The sequence below is a fragment of the Gorilla gorilla genome, chromosome 7 (genome assembly GCF_029281585.2).
Source record: "Gorilla gorilla gorilla isolate KB3781 chromosome 7, NHGRI_mGorGor1-v2.1_pri, whole genome shotgun sequence".
NCBI classification, from domain to species: Eukaryota; Metazoa; Chordata; class Mammalia; order Primates; family Hominidae; genus Gorilla; species Gorilla gorilla.
This window is the reverse complement of record NC_073231.2, coordinates 61734049-61749369: the sequence shown is the minus strand read 5'-3', so window position 1 is coordinate 61749369 and position 15321 is coordinate 61734049. Positions and strand designations below refer to the sequence as shown.

Below are 15321 nucleotides of genomic sequence, written 5' to 3'. Positions count from 1 at the left end.
TTAAACTTCACGAAATTAAAGGGGGTGGAAGAAATGGGGAGATGCTGGGCAAAGTGCACAAGTTGTCCATTATCCAGGATAAGTTCTGCAGATTTAATGTAGAGCTATTGACTACAGTCCATACTGTATCGTACACTTGAAATTGGCTCAGAGAGTAGATCTTATATGTTCTTATTCCCACACACACAAAAGGTAACTGTGAGGTGATGGATATGATAATTACTTTGATTGTGGTCAGCATTTCACAATGTGTATGTATATCAAAACGTCACATTGTATACCCTAAATATATACAATTTTTATTCATCAATTATATCTCAATAAAGCTGGAAAAAAGGAGGAAAGTGCATGAAAAAGGCTTTATTTCTTTAATATTACATGTATGTCTCTTTTCTTTTATACTGGAAAATCTGAGTCTTGGCCATACTTATTCAATTGTTTTATCCAATTATATAAATACATATACATGCATGTATAAAATAGTTTCAAAATAATAATACTAATAGTATACTAATAACAACAATATTGCAACTGGAAAGTTTACAATTACTTTACATTCTTTTTCAACTTCTTTGCAATTCTTTTTCATCTTACCAGAGATACACAGTCAAATTATTATATTGTAAAGTTGATTAAAATAATTTTCTGTGGCTAACTCCAACTTTACAATTAAATTCATTTGTTTCTTGTCTTTTGTTTTTTTAATATATAATTGTAATAAATAGAAACAGAGTTTCGCTATGTTGACCAGGCTGGTCTCAAACTCCTGGCCACAAGAGATCGTACTGCCTTGGCTTACTAAAGTGCTGGGATTACGAGTGTGAACCACCACACCTGAACTGTTTCATTTTCTCTTTGATTTTTAGGGTTTACTGTTTCTTTTTTATTTTTATTTATTGATTGATTTATTTTTGAGACAGAGTCTTGCTTTGTCACCCAGGCTGGAGTGCAGTGGCATGATCCTGGCTCACTGCAACCTCCGCCTTCCAAGTTCAAGCAATTCTCCTGCCTCAGTCTCCCAAGTAGCTGGGATTACAAGGGTGCACCACTACGCCTGGCTAATTTTTGTATTTTTAGCAGAGACGAGGTTTCACCATGTTGGCCAGGCTGATCTCAAACTCCTAGCCTCAAGTGATCCACCAGCCTCGGCCTCCCAAAGTACTGGGATTACAGGCATGAGCCACCACACCTGGCCTTACTGTTTCTTTTTAAATTTAATTCTATATTAAAAATCTACAAAAGATGGCCTCTCAGCCTCTTAGCTAAGATAAAGTGTAGTAAAAATCTATAAAATATTTATATGGTTCCAAAACGAAAGTTACAAAATAAGGTACATTTGGAGAAGTCCTCATTCCGTCTCTATATTGTTCTCCTGATCCTTCCCCTCTTCTGTGTAGATAACTGTCTCCACTAGCTTTTAGTTTATGCCTCCGATTTTTAAAAACATAGTGATAAATCTGCCCCCTTCTGACAAAAGTAGCTTATGACACACCGTATCCTGTTCCTTGCTTTTTACTCTTAATACATGTAGAGATCACTTCACAGCATTAAAAAGAACTTCATTCCTTGCTGAACCTGCATAGTACTCCATCATTTGGCCATTCCTTATCAGTCAGTTCAGTCAGTCTCCTGTAGGATTGTTCCTAGTCTTTTGCTAGTACAAGTAGCGCTATAATAAATAACCTTGTGCATATGTCCATTTATATAATTGCCAGTTCTCTTTGAAATTGTATCCTAGAAGTAGCATTGCTAGATCAATAGGTTAATGCACGTGTCATCTTACCAGATATTACCAAATACACCTACATGGGGCTGTACCATTTTGCCCTAATAGTTACTTTAAAATTATAAAAACAGGTTTCAGTTTGCTACCTGTAGTTGTATTTTAATAATAAACAAGTACATTTAATTTTAAGCAAGGCACTATGATGATATACGATAGAAGAATGTTGGAAGGAAAAAAGATATGGAATTAGGGAAAAGAATATTAGCAAAATTCCAGAGATAAGAAAGCAAGGTGCTGTGTTCAGGGATGAATAATTGTCTAATTTGATTGAATGCCAAGAAAATAGATATGTCATAAGCTACTAAACAAAAAAACCAAGTGAGTTTTACTTTAGCTTGTATTTAAACAAATACCATGTGTTTTTGATCCGTTAAGGATAAACCTGAAGAATAATAAAAATAAATGGATTTATCTACTGTCAAAGAATTTCCTAAGTTATGGCTTACAGTTGTTAAGTAACCTCCCAAAAGGAAATCATTAGCAGATACCTTTTTGCTGGAACAATTTTCATCTTAGTTAATTCTAAGTTGCCGTTTTAAGCAAACAAAAAGCTTCATTACATGCTTCTGTACATAGCTTTCAAAAAGTAAAGTCAAAGAAACAATCTGTTTTTATAGTAGTGAGTAATAGTTATTAAGATACTGAGAAATCAGATCTTGCTTCTAGTTCAAATCTCATTACTCATTTTGAAAGTACTGATTTTATACCACTCTTGTGGTTTATAATCATTACTTTATAACATTGTCACCCAAATAATTGAGAGCAGAGGATACTGCATAACTACAAGAGGGATGCAACAAAAAAATGATGGGATGGATTGGAGTCCTATCAAGCTTAAGATATCTACAACCCCAGAATTGGAACAAATGCTTTTTAGCTTTGAAAAAGGTTTCAAGTTACAATTATAACTTTTAAATACACTCTTCTCATTACTTCCCTAATAAGAGAAAAGATGAAAAAAACTTCATGGGAGATAAAATAATAAACATAGCAAAAACTCTCCAAAAGACTCTCCTAGGTTACAATCCTCAATAAAAGTCTAAATAAAATTTACTTTAATTTTTTTTAAAGCCTAATTTTTTCTTTAGTTAACACCTATATGATCACACATTTAACTTTAAAAGTTCAGATATCAGAAAGGTTTGTTTGTCCAAGGAGATACCGAAGCTTCCTTACCTTTCATGGTGACTGCCCTTGTGCAAAATGTGATTGGCTCTATGCTGTTCAAAGTAGTACTCCTCCAAGTTAAGCAGCAGCAAGGAAAATCTGGATTTGGGGGGAAAAAACAACTTTTGGTTTATTTTTTAGTAAGTATAAGAAGGCAATATATTTTAAAAGTCTGATCCCAAAAAGTTTTTCCATTCATGAATTTAACAAACACTTATGAAGCATGTATATCATGCCAAGCAGTCCTCTCTACCCAGTGGCGGGAAGTACACAGCTGGGCCTGCCTTGTGTCCAAATAACTACTATGTCAAAAATAAAATCACTCACCAGGTGGAGGTACTACTCTTTTACAGAAACCCTGAATTTTGTGAAGTTAAACCTCAGTGCTTTCCTACTTAGGGAATTTTGGGCATTTGTTTCCCCTGACTGAACAATGCTAGACTTCCCCATCTCTTCCCTGTCATACCTCCCTGCCCACAACATCTGTCTCATGGTTATCTGAGTTACTCCCACAAGAACACATGCCTCTAGGAGACAGATCTTTTTTTTTTTTGAGACGGAGTTTCACTCTTGTTGCCCAGCCTGGAGTACAATGGTGCAATCTCGGCTCAAGTAACCTCCACCTCCCAGGTTCAAGTAATTCTCCTGCCTCAGCTACTCAAGTACCCAAGTAGCTGGGATTACAGGCATGCACCACCATGCCTGGCTAATTTTGTATTTTTAGTAGAGACAGGGTTTCTCCATGTTGGTCAGGCTGGTCTCGAACTCCCAATCTCAGGTGATCCACCCACCTCTGCCTCCCAAAGTGCTGGGATTACAAGCATAAGCCACTGGCCCAGCCAACAGATCTTTAGATATTCCCCTGTGATAACCAGCCCATGCTGTCTACACAATGGGTGTTTAATAAGTAAAATGAGTAAACCAAACTGAATGGGATTGAAATATAGTTCTTTTTAAAGTTGAAAGTCATTTAAACTTTTAAAAACAAAAGAAGTCATTAAGAAAAATTATTAATTTTGTTGTATGGCTACAGCAACAAATACATGACAAAGAAGTGAAAACAGGCATTTTTTTGTTTTGTTTTGTGATAAGGACCAGGAAACATCAATGAGTTACAAGCAAAAGCTTTCATGAAAAGTGTGGGACTTGAGATGGGCCTTAAGTTCCAGTGTGTTGGAGGAAGAAATTTACATTAAACATGGCAGATTACACATATATGTTTATTTCACTGCCTCTTGAAACACCACTACAATGTGAATAAAACTGTTTTTAAATGGTAAAACCCACAGGCTAAAGCAAATTGGAGAGATATTAAAGCAGAGAAGAGACATGAACAAATCTGTGAGAAATGGAAAGCAGACCGGGGGAATAAGCAGTGCTCAGAAATCAGAATTTCAGATGCCTCCAGAGAAGGCACCACTCAGGAGAAAACCAGCTGAAGTCACCGGACTTCCAAAAAGTTCAGAAATTGCAGGATTAGGTGCTGGAGAGGATGTGGAGAAATAGGAATGCTTTTACACTGTTGGCGGGAGTGTAAATTAGTTCAACCATTGTGGAAGACAGTGTGGCGATTCCTCAAGGATCTAGAACTAGAAATACCATTTGACCCAGCCATCCCATTACTGGGTATATACCCAAAGGATTATAAATCATTCTGCTACAAAGACACATGCACACATATGTTTAATGCGGCACTGTTCACAATAGCAAAGACTTGGAACCAACCCAAATGCCCATCAATGATAGACTGGATAAAGAAAATGTGGCACATATACACCATGGAATACTATGCAGCCGTAAAAAAGGATGGATTCATGTCCTTTGCAGGGACATGGATGAAGCTGGAAACCATGATTCTCAGCAAACACAAGAACAGAAAACCAAGCACCGCCATGTTCTCGCTCATAAGTGGGAGCTGAACAATGAGAACACATGGACACAGGGAGGGGAACATCACACACGGGGACCTGTTGGCGGGGTGGGGAGCTAGGGGAGGGATAGCATTAGGAGAAATACCTAATGTAGATGACGTGTTGATGGGTGCAGCAAACCACCATGGCACATGTATACCTACGTAACAAACCTGCATGTTCTGCACATATACCCCAGAACTTAAAGTATAATTAAAAAAAAAAAAAAGAAATTGCAGTATCAGGTACCAAGAGGACAGGGTTTGTAAAGCATGAGGGGTGGTTAAAAGTGAATGAGGGCAGTGGCCCCCATTTCTTTTCCTGATGGGTTAACCATACTGCACTCTGGCATGTGGTTTTTCTATTAAAAAAAAAAGTGGAACAAGAGGCTGCACACTAGGTATCAGGCACAGTGGAGAGCAGGACTGTAGTGTGAAAAGAGGATGACTATGCAAAACATGGAATAGATGAACACTAGTTTGCTGAGAATCATGGTTTCCAGCTTCATCCATACATCACTCCAGGCAGGAGTCTGGCACATTAGTTTTGGAAAAAACTAAATAGCCTCAGAGAAAAAGCCAGGTCTCTACAACATCATCCCACAGTGAAACTCAACTGAAATAGCCCATTCCCAGTGACACAGAATTAAATGCTTCATATTTAAATATGAATGAACAGCCCAAGATCACAGCCTCTAGGATGAAAGAACAAAGCCAAAGCAAGCAGGAAGAATGCAACTTGAAGGACTAAACACAATGCAGAGAACAGAAGAAAAGGTCAAAAGGCTATAATTAATATCCCTACAAAGAAGAAGTTATATTCACGACACCAGAAGAGATGCTCATCCAAAAAAAAATAATAGGCCGGGCGCAGCGGCTCACACCTGTAATCCCAGCACTTCGGGAGGCCAAGGCGGGCGGTTTGCCTGAGGTCAGGAGTTCCAGACCAGCCTGGTCAACATGGTGAAACCACCTCTCTACTAAAAGTACAAAAATTAGCCGGGCGTGGTGGCGGGCGCCTATAATCCCAGCTACTCAGGAGGCTGAGGCAGGAGAATTGCTTGAACCTGGGAAGCAGAGGTTGCAGTGAGCCAAGATCGCGCCACTGCACTCCAGCCTGGGCAACAAGAGCGAGACTCCGTTTCAAAATCATCATCATCATCATCATCATCATCATCATCTGAACCAAAAGAAAAGTAACTCAAAAAACTAAAAATGATAGCAGAAACCAATTTTACCATCCTAATCTGTAACTTTTATTGACCTGTCCTCCATATCTAAATCCATGAACAAGAATCAATTACAGGGTAAACTGCCAGAGTGCAAAACAAAATGCACACTATCAATACTTAATCTGAATTTCAATATAGTCACAAGACAGAATTGGAGTTACACATCCTTCCTTCTCTTTCCTAATCTCCTCACTCCTTCTCTTATAGAGAGGGAAGAATAGAGTAAGTATTCTTCAATAAGACAACGGCATAATTTTATTTCTATGAAGCACAAGTAGCCTTCAGAGACAATTCTTCCATATAATTATTAAAATATAATCATATCAGCTATTTCAGAACTAAAGTCATCATTTTGGTAAGTGAATTAATTATAGCCTCCTTAATTTATCAATATGCATATTTTGCAAGAAATGTAAAACACATAGTGAAGGGATATAACCAAATCATATTGTTTGAAGTTAAAGGATTATGAAACTTTTCTGAGTCTATGTTTTCTTTTTACTAAAGTGTTGTTATACCCGCTTTAAAATTTTTCTATGTAAAAATTATTATAATTAAGTTGCATGATTTTTAGAACAATGATTTTCAAACTACATTTTACAGAGTAAAAGAGTCCATGCTTAAAAAAAAAAAATTAAAATCACCGTTTTGTAATTGGATGGTCTCATCCTTTGGTATTGTATCTGACTGTAAATTATTTCTTTAGAAGACTCTTAGCCCTGCCCCTACATATTCCTAGTTTAATCCTCCTTTACAGAGGTGTGGTTTCATTCTCTTTAGAGAAGTTTCCTCATTGAGCAACTCAACATTCCTAAAAAGATGTTTTCCTATTCTTACATCACCTACATTTTAAAGCCTACTGTACAACACTTAACCAGAACTTAAAATAGCTGGAGTAACCTTGCATTCCACTCAACAATTATTCAACACTCAGCTGATGAACAGTATTTACAGTGGATCCAGAAGGTTTTGTTAGTCAATGCTTTCTCTAACAGGCTTCACTGTGATAAGAAGTGTAACCCAAACTCATTGGGAGGAAGTGCTGTGATGCCATGACACTTTCGTGATGTGTGCAGAGGCAAAGGAAAGCACAGGAGTGCTGTATGTTTGCCACCTCTACTCTCAATACCCCAACACCAGCCTTGAATGAAGCTAGACTACAGTGCCCCTACTAGAGAGTTGATTTAATTAAACAGACCATTTTTAAGAAGCTTCTGAAAATGATTTCTGAAATAAAGAAGAAATTAAGAAAACTGTTATAGACAAGGCAAGATCGCAGTCCTACTACCCACCATTGGAAACATCCCCCCAGTAATACACTGGACAGTGATATAGTTTGGATGTTCTGTCCTCTCCATATGTCATGTTGAAATGTGATTCCCAATGTTGAAGGTGGAGGGAGGCCTGGTAGGAGGTGATTGGATCATGGGGGTATATCCCTCATGACTCAGCACCATCCCCTTGGTGATAAATGAGTTCACAATCTGTTCACTCAAGCTCTGGTTTTTTAAAACGGTCTGGGAACTTCCCTTTCTCTCTCTTGCTCTGTCTCTTGCCATGGGATACACCTGCTCCCACTCACTTTCTGCCACAGTAAAAGCTCCCTGAGGCTTACCAGAAACCAAGCAGATGCTGGTGCCTTGCTTCCTGTACAGCCTGCAGAACCATGAGCCAATTAAGCCTCTTTCCATTGTAAATTACCCAGCCTCAGGAATTTCTTTATAGCAAAACAAAAACAGACTAAGACATAAAATTGGCACCAGGGAGTAGGGCATTTTATTATGGATATACGTAAAGACATGGAAGCAGCTTTGGAACAGGGTAACAGGCAGAGGTTGGAAGAGTTTGGGGGACTCAGAAGAGAACAGGAAGACAAGGGAAAGTTTGAAACTTCTCAGAGACTGGTTAAATGGTTGTGACCAAAATACAGATAGGAATATGGACAGTGAAGGTCAGGCTGACACGGTCTCAGATGGAAATGAGGAAATGAATGGGAACTGAAACAAAGGTCGCCCTTGTTACAAACTAGCGAAGAACTTGGCTGCATTTGTGTCCATGTTCTAGGGATCTGTGGAAGGTTGAACTTAAGAGTAAGGACTTAGGTAGGGTATGTGGTGGAAGAAATTTCTAAGCAGCAAAGGGTTTCAGAACTGGTCTGGCTGCTTCTAAAAGCCAACAATCAGATACAGGAACAAATAAATGACTTAAAGTTGGAACTTACACTTAAAAGGAAAGCAGAACATAAAACTCTGGGAAATTTGTAGCCCGGCCATGTGGCAGAGAAAGAAAAAGCATTTTCAGGAGAGGAATTCAAGCCGGCTATAGAGTAAGCTATGGAATAATTGCGTGCTAGAGAGATGAGCATGACTAAAAGGTTGCCAAGGGCTAATATCCAAAACAATGGGGAAAAGGCCTCAAAGTCATTTCAGAAGTTTTCAGGATGTCTCTCCCATCACAGAAGGCCTAGGAGAGGAAAGAAGGGCTTAGGGGGCCAAGCCCAGGTTCCCACTACCCCATACAGCCTAGGGACACTGCTTCCTGCAGACCCACTGTTCCACCTCCAGCCATGGCTCAAAGGCCCACAAGTACAGCTCATGCTGCTGCTCCAAAGGGTGCAAGACATTAGCCTTGGAAGCTTCCATGTGGTGTTAGGTGTGCAGGTGCACAGAATGCAAGCATGAAGGAGCCTTGGCAGCTTACCCCTAGATTTCAGAGGATGTGTGAAAAGGCCTGGGATCCCAGGCAGAAGCCTGCTACAAGGATGGGGCCCATACAGAGAACGTCTACGACAGTAGTGTGAAGGGGAAAAGTGGGCTGGAGCCCCCATACATAGTCCCCACCAAGTGGAGTTATGAGAAGGGGGCCACCCGCCCTCTAGACTCAACAATCGTAGAGCCATCAGCAACTTGCAACCTCAGCATGGAAAAGTTGCTGGCACTCAACTCCAACCTGTGAAAGCAGCCAAGTGGGCTGCACCCTTCAAAGCCACAGAGGCAGAGCTGCCTAAGGCCTTAGGAGCCCACTTCTTACACCACTGGCCCTGGGTGTGGGACAAGGAGTCATAGGAGATTATTCTGGAGTTTTAAGATTTAATGACTGCCCTACTGGGTTTCAGACTTCAATGGGGCCTACTGCCCCTTTCTTTTGGCAGATTTCTCTCTTTTGAATGGGAATGTTTACCCAATGCCTGTACCACCATTGTATCTTGAAAGTAGATCAACTGTTTTGATTTTACAGGCTCATAGGTGGAAAGAGATAGGTGTAAGATGAGACTCAGGACTTTGGACTTGATGTTGAAATAAGTTAAGACTTTGGGGGACTATTGGGAAGAAATGATTGTATTTTCCAATGTAAGAAGAACATGAGATTTAGGGGGCCAAGGGCAGAATGATATAGTTCGGATGTTTGTCCCCTCCAAATCTCATGTTAATATGGAATTACCAATGTTGAAAGTAGGGTCCAGTGGGAGGTGACTTGATCATGGGGGCAGATCCCTCATGAATGCCTCAGCACCATCCCCTTGGTAATAAGTGAGTTCATGCTCAGTTAGTTCACATGAGATCCGGTTGTGGTTGTTTAAAAGAGTCCGGAGCCTCCTCCTCCTCTCTCTTGCTCCCTCTCTTGCCATGTGATGTACCTGCTCCCACTTCACCTTCCACCATGAGTAGAAGCTCCCTGAGGCTTCCCCAGAAGCCAAGCACATGCCAGTGCCATCCTTCTTTCCTGTACAGCCTGCAGAACTGTGAGCCAATTAAACCTCTCTTGAATTAGCAGCATGACGTTCATGCTGGGGACTGGTGACAACAACTTCCTCTTCTAGTGGTTTATAAATAATCTGTCTGATCTAGAATTTGCATTAAACCTATTTATGCACACATGTTCTTTCAGCACCTTTCAAAGTTCCTAGATCACTGAAATAATTCTGTGGTTCTACACTCAAACTCTCCCAGGATTTTACGCCAGGAGACATGAGCACTTGGGTACCCTTTGCATCTTCACCCATCTTGCAAAAGTTCATCCTCTTTCAGTCTGAAGATTAGTATTATTAATAGAGTACAAAATAAGAGCTTTCCCTGTCATAAATCAATGTTACACCTGGTACCAGGCTAGGCCTAGGCAGCAGCCCAGTACTTCCTAGTTCCAAAGGCAACTTTGGAAGTTTTTTTGTTTTTCTTTTTTTAATCTGTACCATTTTTCAAAGGTTCCACTCATTTGGGGCTTTAACCTTTTTGAAATTAACTATGTATAACCTTCTTGTTTTATATTAAAACTAATAATTATAAACTCAGAGAAATACTACCTATACAACCATTCTTTATTTGCTAGCCTGATTTTCTTTTTCTTTTTTAGCTTCCTTCCAACATGCAAGCTTGCCTGATTTTCTGTAACTCCTCACAAAAGATCATTTGGATTAGATGTTCTTAATTGTATTTTTGATAGTTTCACAAACTTCCTCGGTCAATATGCTTTCCAAACTGTCCAGTAACAGCACCTATCTTTTTTGTTCCTTGGAACTTTCAATATCTGCTTTCTTAAAAATCTAGGTTCTATGTATGACAGGATCCCTCTCAACTCTCCTGAGCTCCAGCAATAAACAACTTGATATGACTGCTTTTTATGATGGTTCATTTCATTACTACTTGGTTAATAATTTGTCTTTAATATTCAGAATTAAGTAAAGTTCTCAAGTTTAGGATAAATTAAAACTTTAACAAAGGAAGTCAATAAACTGTACTTAGATTTCACTAAGCATTTCAGCCAGTATCTCTATTGCCACTTCCTGTTTTCCCATTTACACCAGGTACACAGCCACCATTTCTTCCACCCACTTAATGTGGCCTGTAACAAAAGAACATAATCATGTTATCTTTGTTCCTCTTTCCAATTGTGTTCTCTGGGATTTTTTCCTGGGGTTTCATGGATTCCCCTTCAGATGTATACCTTCTTAACATTCAGAGCCCACCGCCTCACCTCCTGGCAGGTCTTTCCTTTTCAATAGGTCTGCAGCTTTTCAACACTAGATTCCAATCTTGGGTCTCATCTTACCCAACTGCAGTGACACCTAAAACACACATTAATCCTTTTTTGTTAAAAGACCTGGCTCATTTTATTATCCATGTTCTACACATTTGCAGAGAGACATCTGAGGGACTAAGTATCATTTCTAGTTCCTGTACCAGTTGTTTTCTCCTATAAATTACTGGCCCTTCTTCCCTCCCAGAAAGAGTTCTCATGAATTTTAACAATTTCACTATTTCATCTGGCCTTTTTAGCCCTTCCCCTCAGTAATTAGGTTAAAGCTTTCTATCACTCAGCTGGACTCTAGAAAATTGCATTCTCCCTGACTATGTGAGATGCAGTGACTTCCAGCCAAGATGGTTCAGATATCAAAATCCCTTTCACTGACACCATCCATAAAGCCAGTCAATTCTATTTTCAAGTCTCAGCAATTTATGAGAAGAAATGGTAAAAATGTCATCTATGCTCTCAAAGTCCTCCAGTTTCCTCATCAAGTGTCATATTGCAGGGCAGGAGGCTTCCCTCAGCCTTTTTATATGTACTATCAAGAAGTGAAAGAAGGAAGTTCAGTTGGAAGGAACAAACAAATAAAAAATCAAGATGAATGCTGAATTACTGTTATCTAGAGCAGCACTTCACAAAGGTTAGTGTGCACACAATCAACTGGGGATCTTGTTAAAATGCACATTCCAAGGCAGCAGCTTCAGGGTGAGGCCTGAGAATGTGCATTTCTAACAAGCTCCAGGCACACATGAGCTGCTGGCCTGTGGACCACACTTTGACTAACAAGATTCTGATATATACATAAAACAGGCTTCATTCATTCCTGAATCAGTCTAAACTTCAAGGATACCATAAAAATAAGCACTGGCCAGTAGCCCACAACCTAGTATTTAAAATAGAAGCAGTATGGTACAGTGGAAAAGAGGTTGGACTTGGATCAGAGAACATTTGTTCTAGCCTTAGTTCAGCTTGGCTCCAAATTTTCCAAAACTGTTAGCTTTAGGAAGCTCAAGCAGGATAGATGAAGAAAAAAAAAATCTATATCTAGACAGCAAAACACTACAGAGAGGAGATCTTAAAAGCAGCCAGAGAAAAGAGAGATTACCTACAAAGAACAATTAGACTTAACAATATTGGTTTGTTGCAGGCTGGTCTCCCAGAAGAGAAGGTGGCCTCCTGCAAAGTTTCAGGGAAAACTGCTATGATTGTGTTTAAAGCAATCAAACCTCATCAACCACAAGGCTTGAACCCCGGTCCCCTAACCATGCCAGGAAAAAGGCTGGTGTTTCCCCAATCAAGAACAAACTTTGCCACATTATAAAGACTTAGCCCCAGTCAAGCCAGCAAGGAGGTAAGGATATCCTGCAGCCACAAATGCTGAGCTGGGATGAGTGAGCCAAGGTTCCATCACAGTATGGTCCTACTGTACTCTGGCCCCTGGTCACTCCCTGGAGTGCTGGTTTCTCCTGAAATCTGAAGTTGGCCCAGCCAGGTAGCTGAACGTTGCCCCAGGGGGACAAGGCACAACTATCACTGACCTTTCTCTGTGAGGTACCCCCCCAACACCCCAGAGCACTCCAGCAAGTCTGGTGCATATTCCCTGGCCCTTTGCCTTTGTTTGGATAATCTTCAAAATGCTGAGAGAATTAAACATCTAGCAAAACGGATTTTCAAAGCAAAAGCAAAATAAGGATATGTTCAGACAGACAAAAACAGAGGTGGTTTATCATCATCCAACCCTGATCAGAGGAACTTCTAAAGGATATTCTTCAGGAAAGAGAAAATAATTCCATAAGGAGGATATGACATATAAGAAGGAATATTGAATAAAAACAATGGTAAATATGCATGTAAAACTACAGAAGCATTAACCAGGCAATTAGTAATGTACAATCTGTAGGTTTAAAATAGAGATTAAAAAATACCGGACAATAACAGACTATAACTGAGGATGGGGGCACAGGAGTTAAGTGTTCCAAGGTTCTTACATTGGTAGAGAGGAGAGTAAAGATAATGATTAGCTTCAGATCTTAAATTTAATATGCTTATGTTTTAAGGATAAGCATTAGAAAAATAAAATATATAACTTCCATACTCTTTGGGGAAAAATGAAAGGGAGCAAGGGGGCCTTATTTAATCCAAAGGAAGAAGGGAAGGAAGGCAAAATAAAAGAACAAAACTAAAAAATAAAAGTGAATTCAGATATATTTGTAATAATAAATGTAAACAGACTAAACTAATTCATTAAGATAAAAATTATCAAAATGAATCATTTAAAAAAAAAGTCCACGTATAAGCTATTTATAAGAAACAAGCCTAAAGCCTTAGGACACAGAATAGTGAAAAGTAAAACAATGGAAAATCCCATACAAAGCAAATAACCAGAAGAAAACCGATATAGCTATATTAATATCAGACAAAATAGAAAAAAAATTACTAGAAGTAAAGAGGTCATTATATATTGATAAAAAATTCAACTCACCAAGAAGATAACAACTCTAAGTTACTTACTGAATACAAGTTAAAAAAAAAAATAACAAAAAGATAATTTTCAAAATCTATGAGTTGGACATTTTAAGACACAATTCTAAATATCTGATGGTTAAAAGATGAAATGACAATGGTATTTAGAAGAAAAATAGCACTGAATTCCTTAAATGACCATTCCTATTTTATATCACATTAAAAAAATTTTTAATGAAAATTATATAGCTTACATACTCAAAATCCATTTATGGATAGATTCCTGTGACTTCTCAATGGTAGCCACTTTGGAAGAGGTTAATTTGAGATAAAAGGAAAGTAAGTGGGTAGGCTAGTAATACATTTTGGGTAAAGTCAATATAGAGTCTAAATTAAGCAAGAAATTTCCAACATTTATTTCCTCTCCCGCTGTTTTTCATGTGAGAAAAAAAAAACCCTATTTCTTTAAGTCATAGTCAGATAGATTTCTTGGGACCTATCGGCATTCCTGACGAATTAAGTCCTGACTTTATCTCCACTGATCTCCAGTTTCAACACCTGGTATATCCCACAAACAGATCTGAAAAGACTGGGATGATAAGCCTTAGAAATGAAAGATTAAACCGAAGTACCACAATCACTTTGCCCTCTTGCCAAGTGCTTTTTATAAAATAAATATAGACACAATTGATTAAACAAACATACTGAGTAAAAGAAAGTTAGGCCGGGCGTGGTGGCTCACCTGAGATCGGGAGTTCGAGACCAGCCTGACCAACATGGAGAAACCCCATCTCTACTAAAAACACAAAATCAGCCAGGCGTGGTGGCGCATGCCTGTAATCCCAGCTACTCGGGAGGCTGAGGCAGGAGAATCGCTTGAACCCAGGAGGCGGAGTTTGCGGTGAGCCAAGATCATGCCATTGCACTCCAGCCTGGGCAACAAAAGGGAAACTCCGTCTCAAAAAAAAAAAAAAAAAAAAAAAAAAGAAAGAAAGTTAATATCAGCATAATCAAGAATATTATACACTCATGGAATGTCTGAAACGAAGTTGAAACCTCAAAGTGCCTGTTAAACTATTAATGTAATATGCAGGCACCAAATACAGAATTCAAGATCACTAATTTCCATCCTTGAGTGGAAATCCGTGGAACTTACAAAGCACAATTAAGAATTTATTCTATGGCATTACAGAGATAAAACTATGACTCTTCCTCAGAAGGAAACATATCTCAACTATCTAAATTTATTTTTTATTATGTATCTATTTATTTTTGAAACAAAGTCTCACTCCGTTGACCAGGCTGGAGTGCAATGGCACAATCTCAGCTCACTGCAACCTCTGCCTCCCAAGTTCAAGCAATTCTCTTGTCTCAGTCTCCCGAGTAGCTGGGATTACAGGTGTGTGCCACCATACCCGGCTAGTTTTTTTTTTATTTTTAGTAGAGACAGGGTTTCACCATGTTGACCAGGCTGGTCTCGAACTCCTGACCTCAAGTGATCCACCCACCTTGGCCTCCCAAAGTGCTGGGACTACAGGCATGAGGCACCGCACCTGGCCTATTTATTTTTTAAATAGAGAAAAGGTCTCCCTATGTTGCCCAGGCTGGTCTCAAACTTCTGAGTTCAAATGATCTTTGTGCCTTGGCCTCCCAAAGTGCTGGGATTACAAGTGTAAGCCATGGCACCTAGGCAAGTATCTAAACTTCTACATTACCCAAGAAATAGCTGTCATCCCAACACT

The 15321-nt window shown here is 39.1% G+C and overlaps 1 protein-coding gene across 3 annotated transcripts in view; it reads right to left on the bottom strand.

The window, feature by feature from the left end:
- NSMAF (neutral sphingomyelinase activation associated factor) overlaps window positions 1–15321 on the bottom strand; it is a 77268-nt gene that overhangs the window by 56484 nt on the left and 5463 nt on the right. For all 3 annotated transcript variants that reach the window (XM_031013961.3, XM_055349148.2, XM_063709279.1), the window contains exon 2: window positions 2963–3052. In XM_031013961.3, the coding sequence (XP_030869821.2) occupies window positions 2963–3052 (90 nt within the window). The remainder of the gene's footprint in view (window positions 1–2962; window positions 3053–15321) is intronic.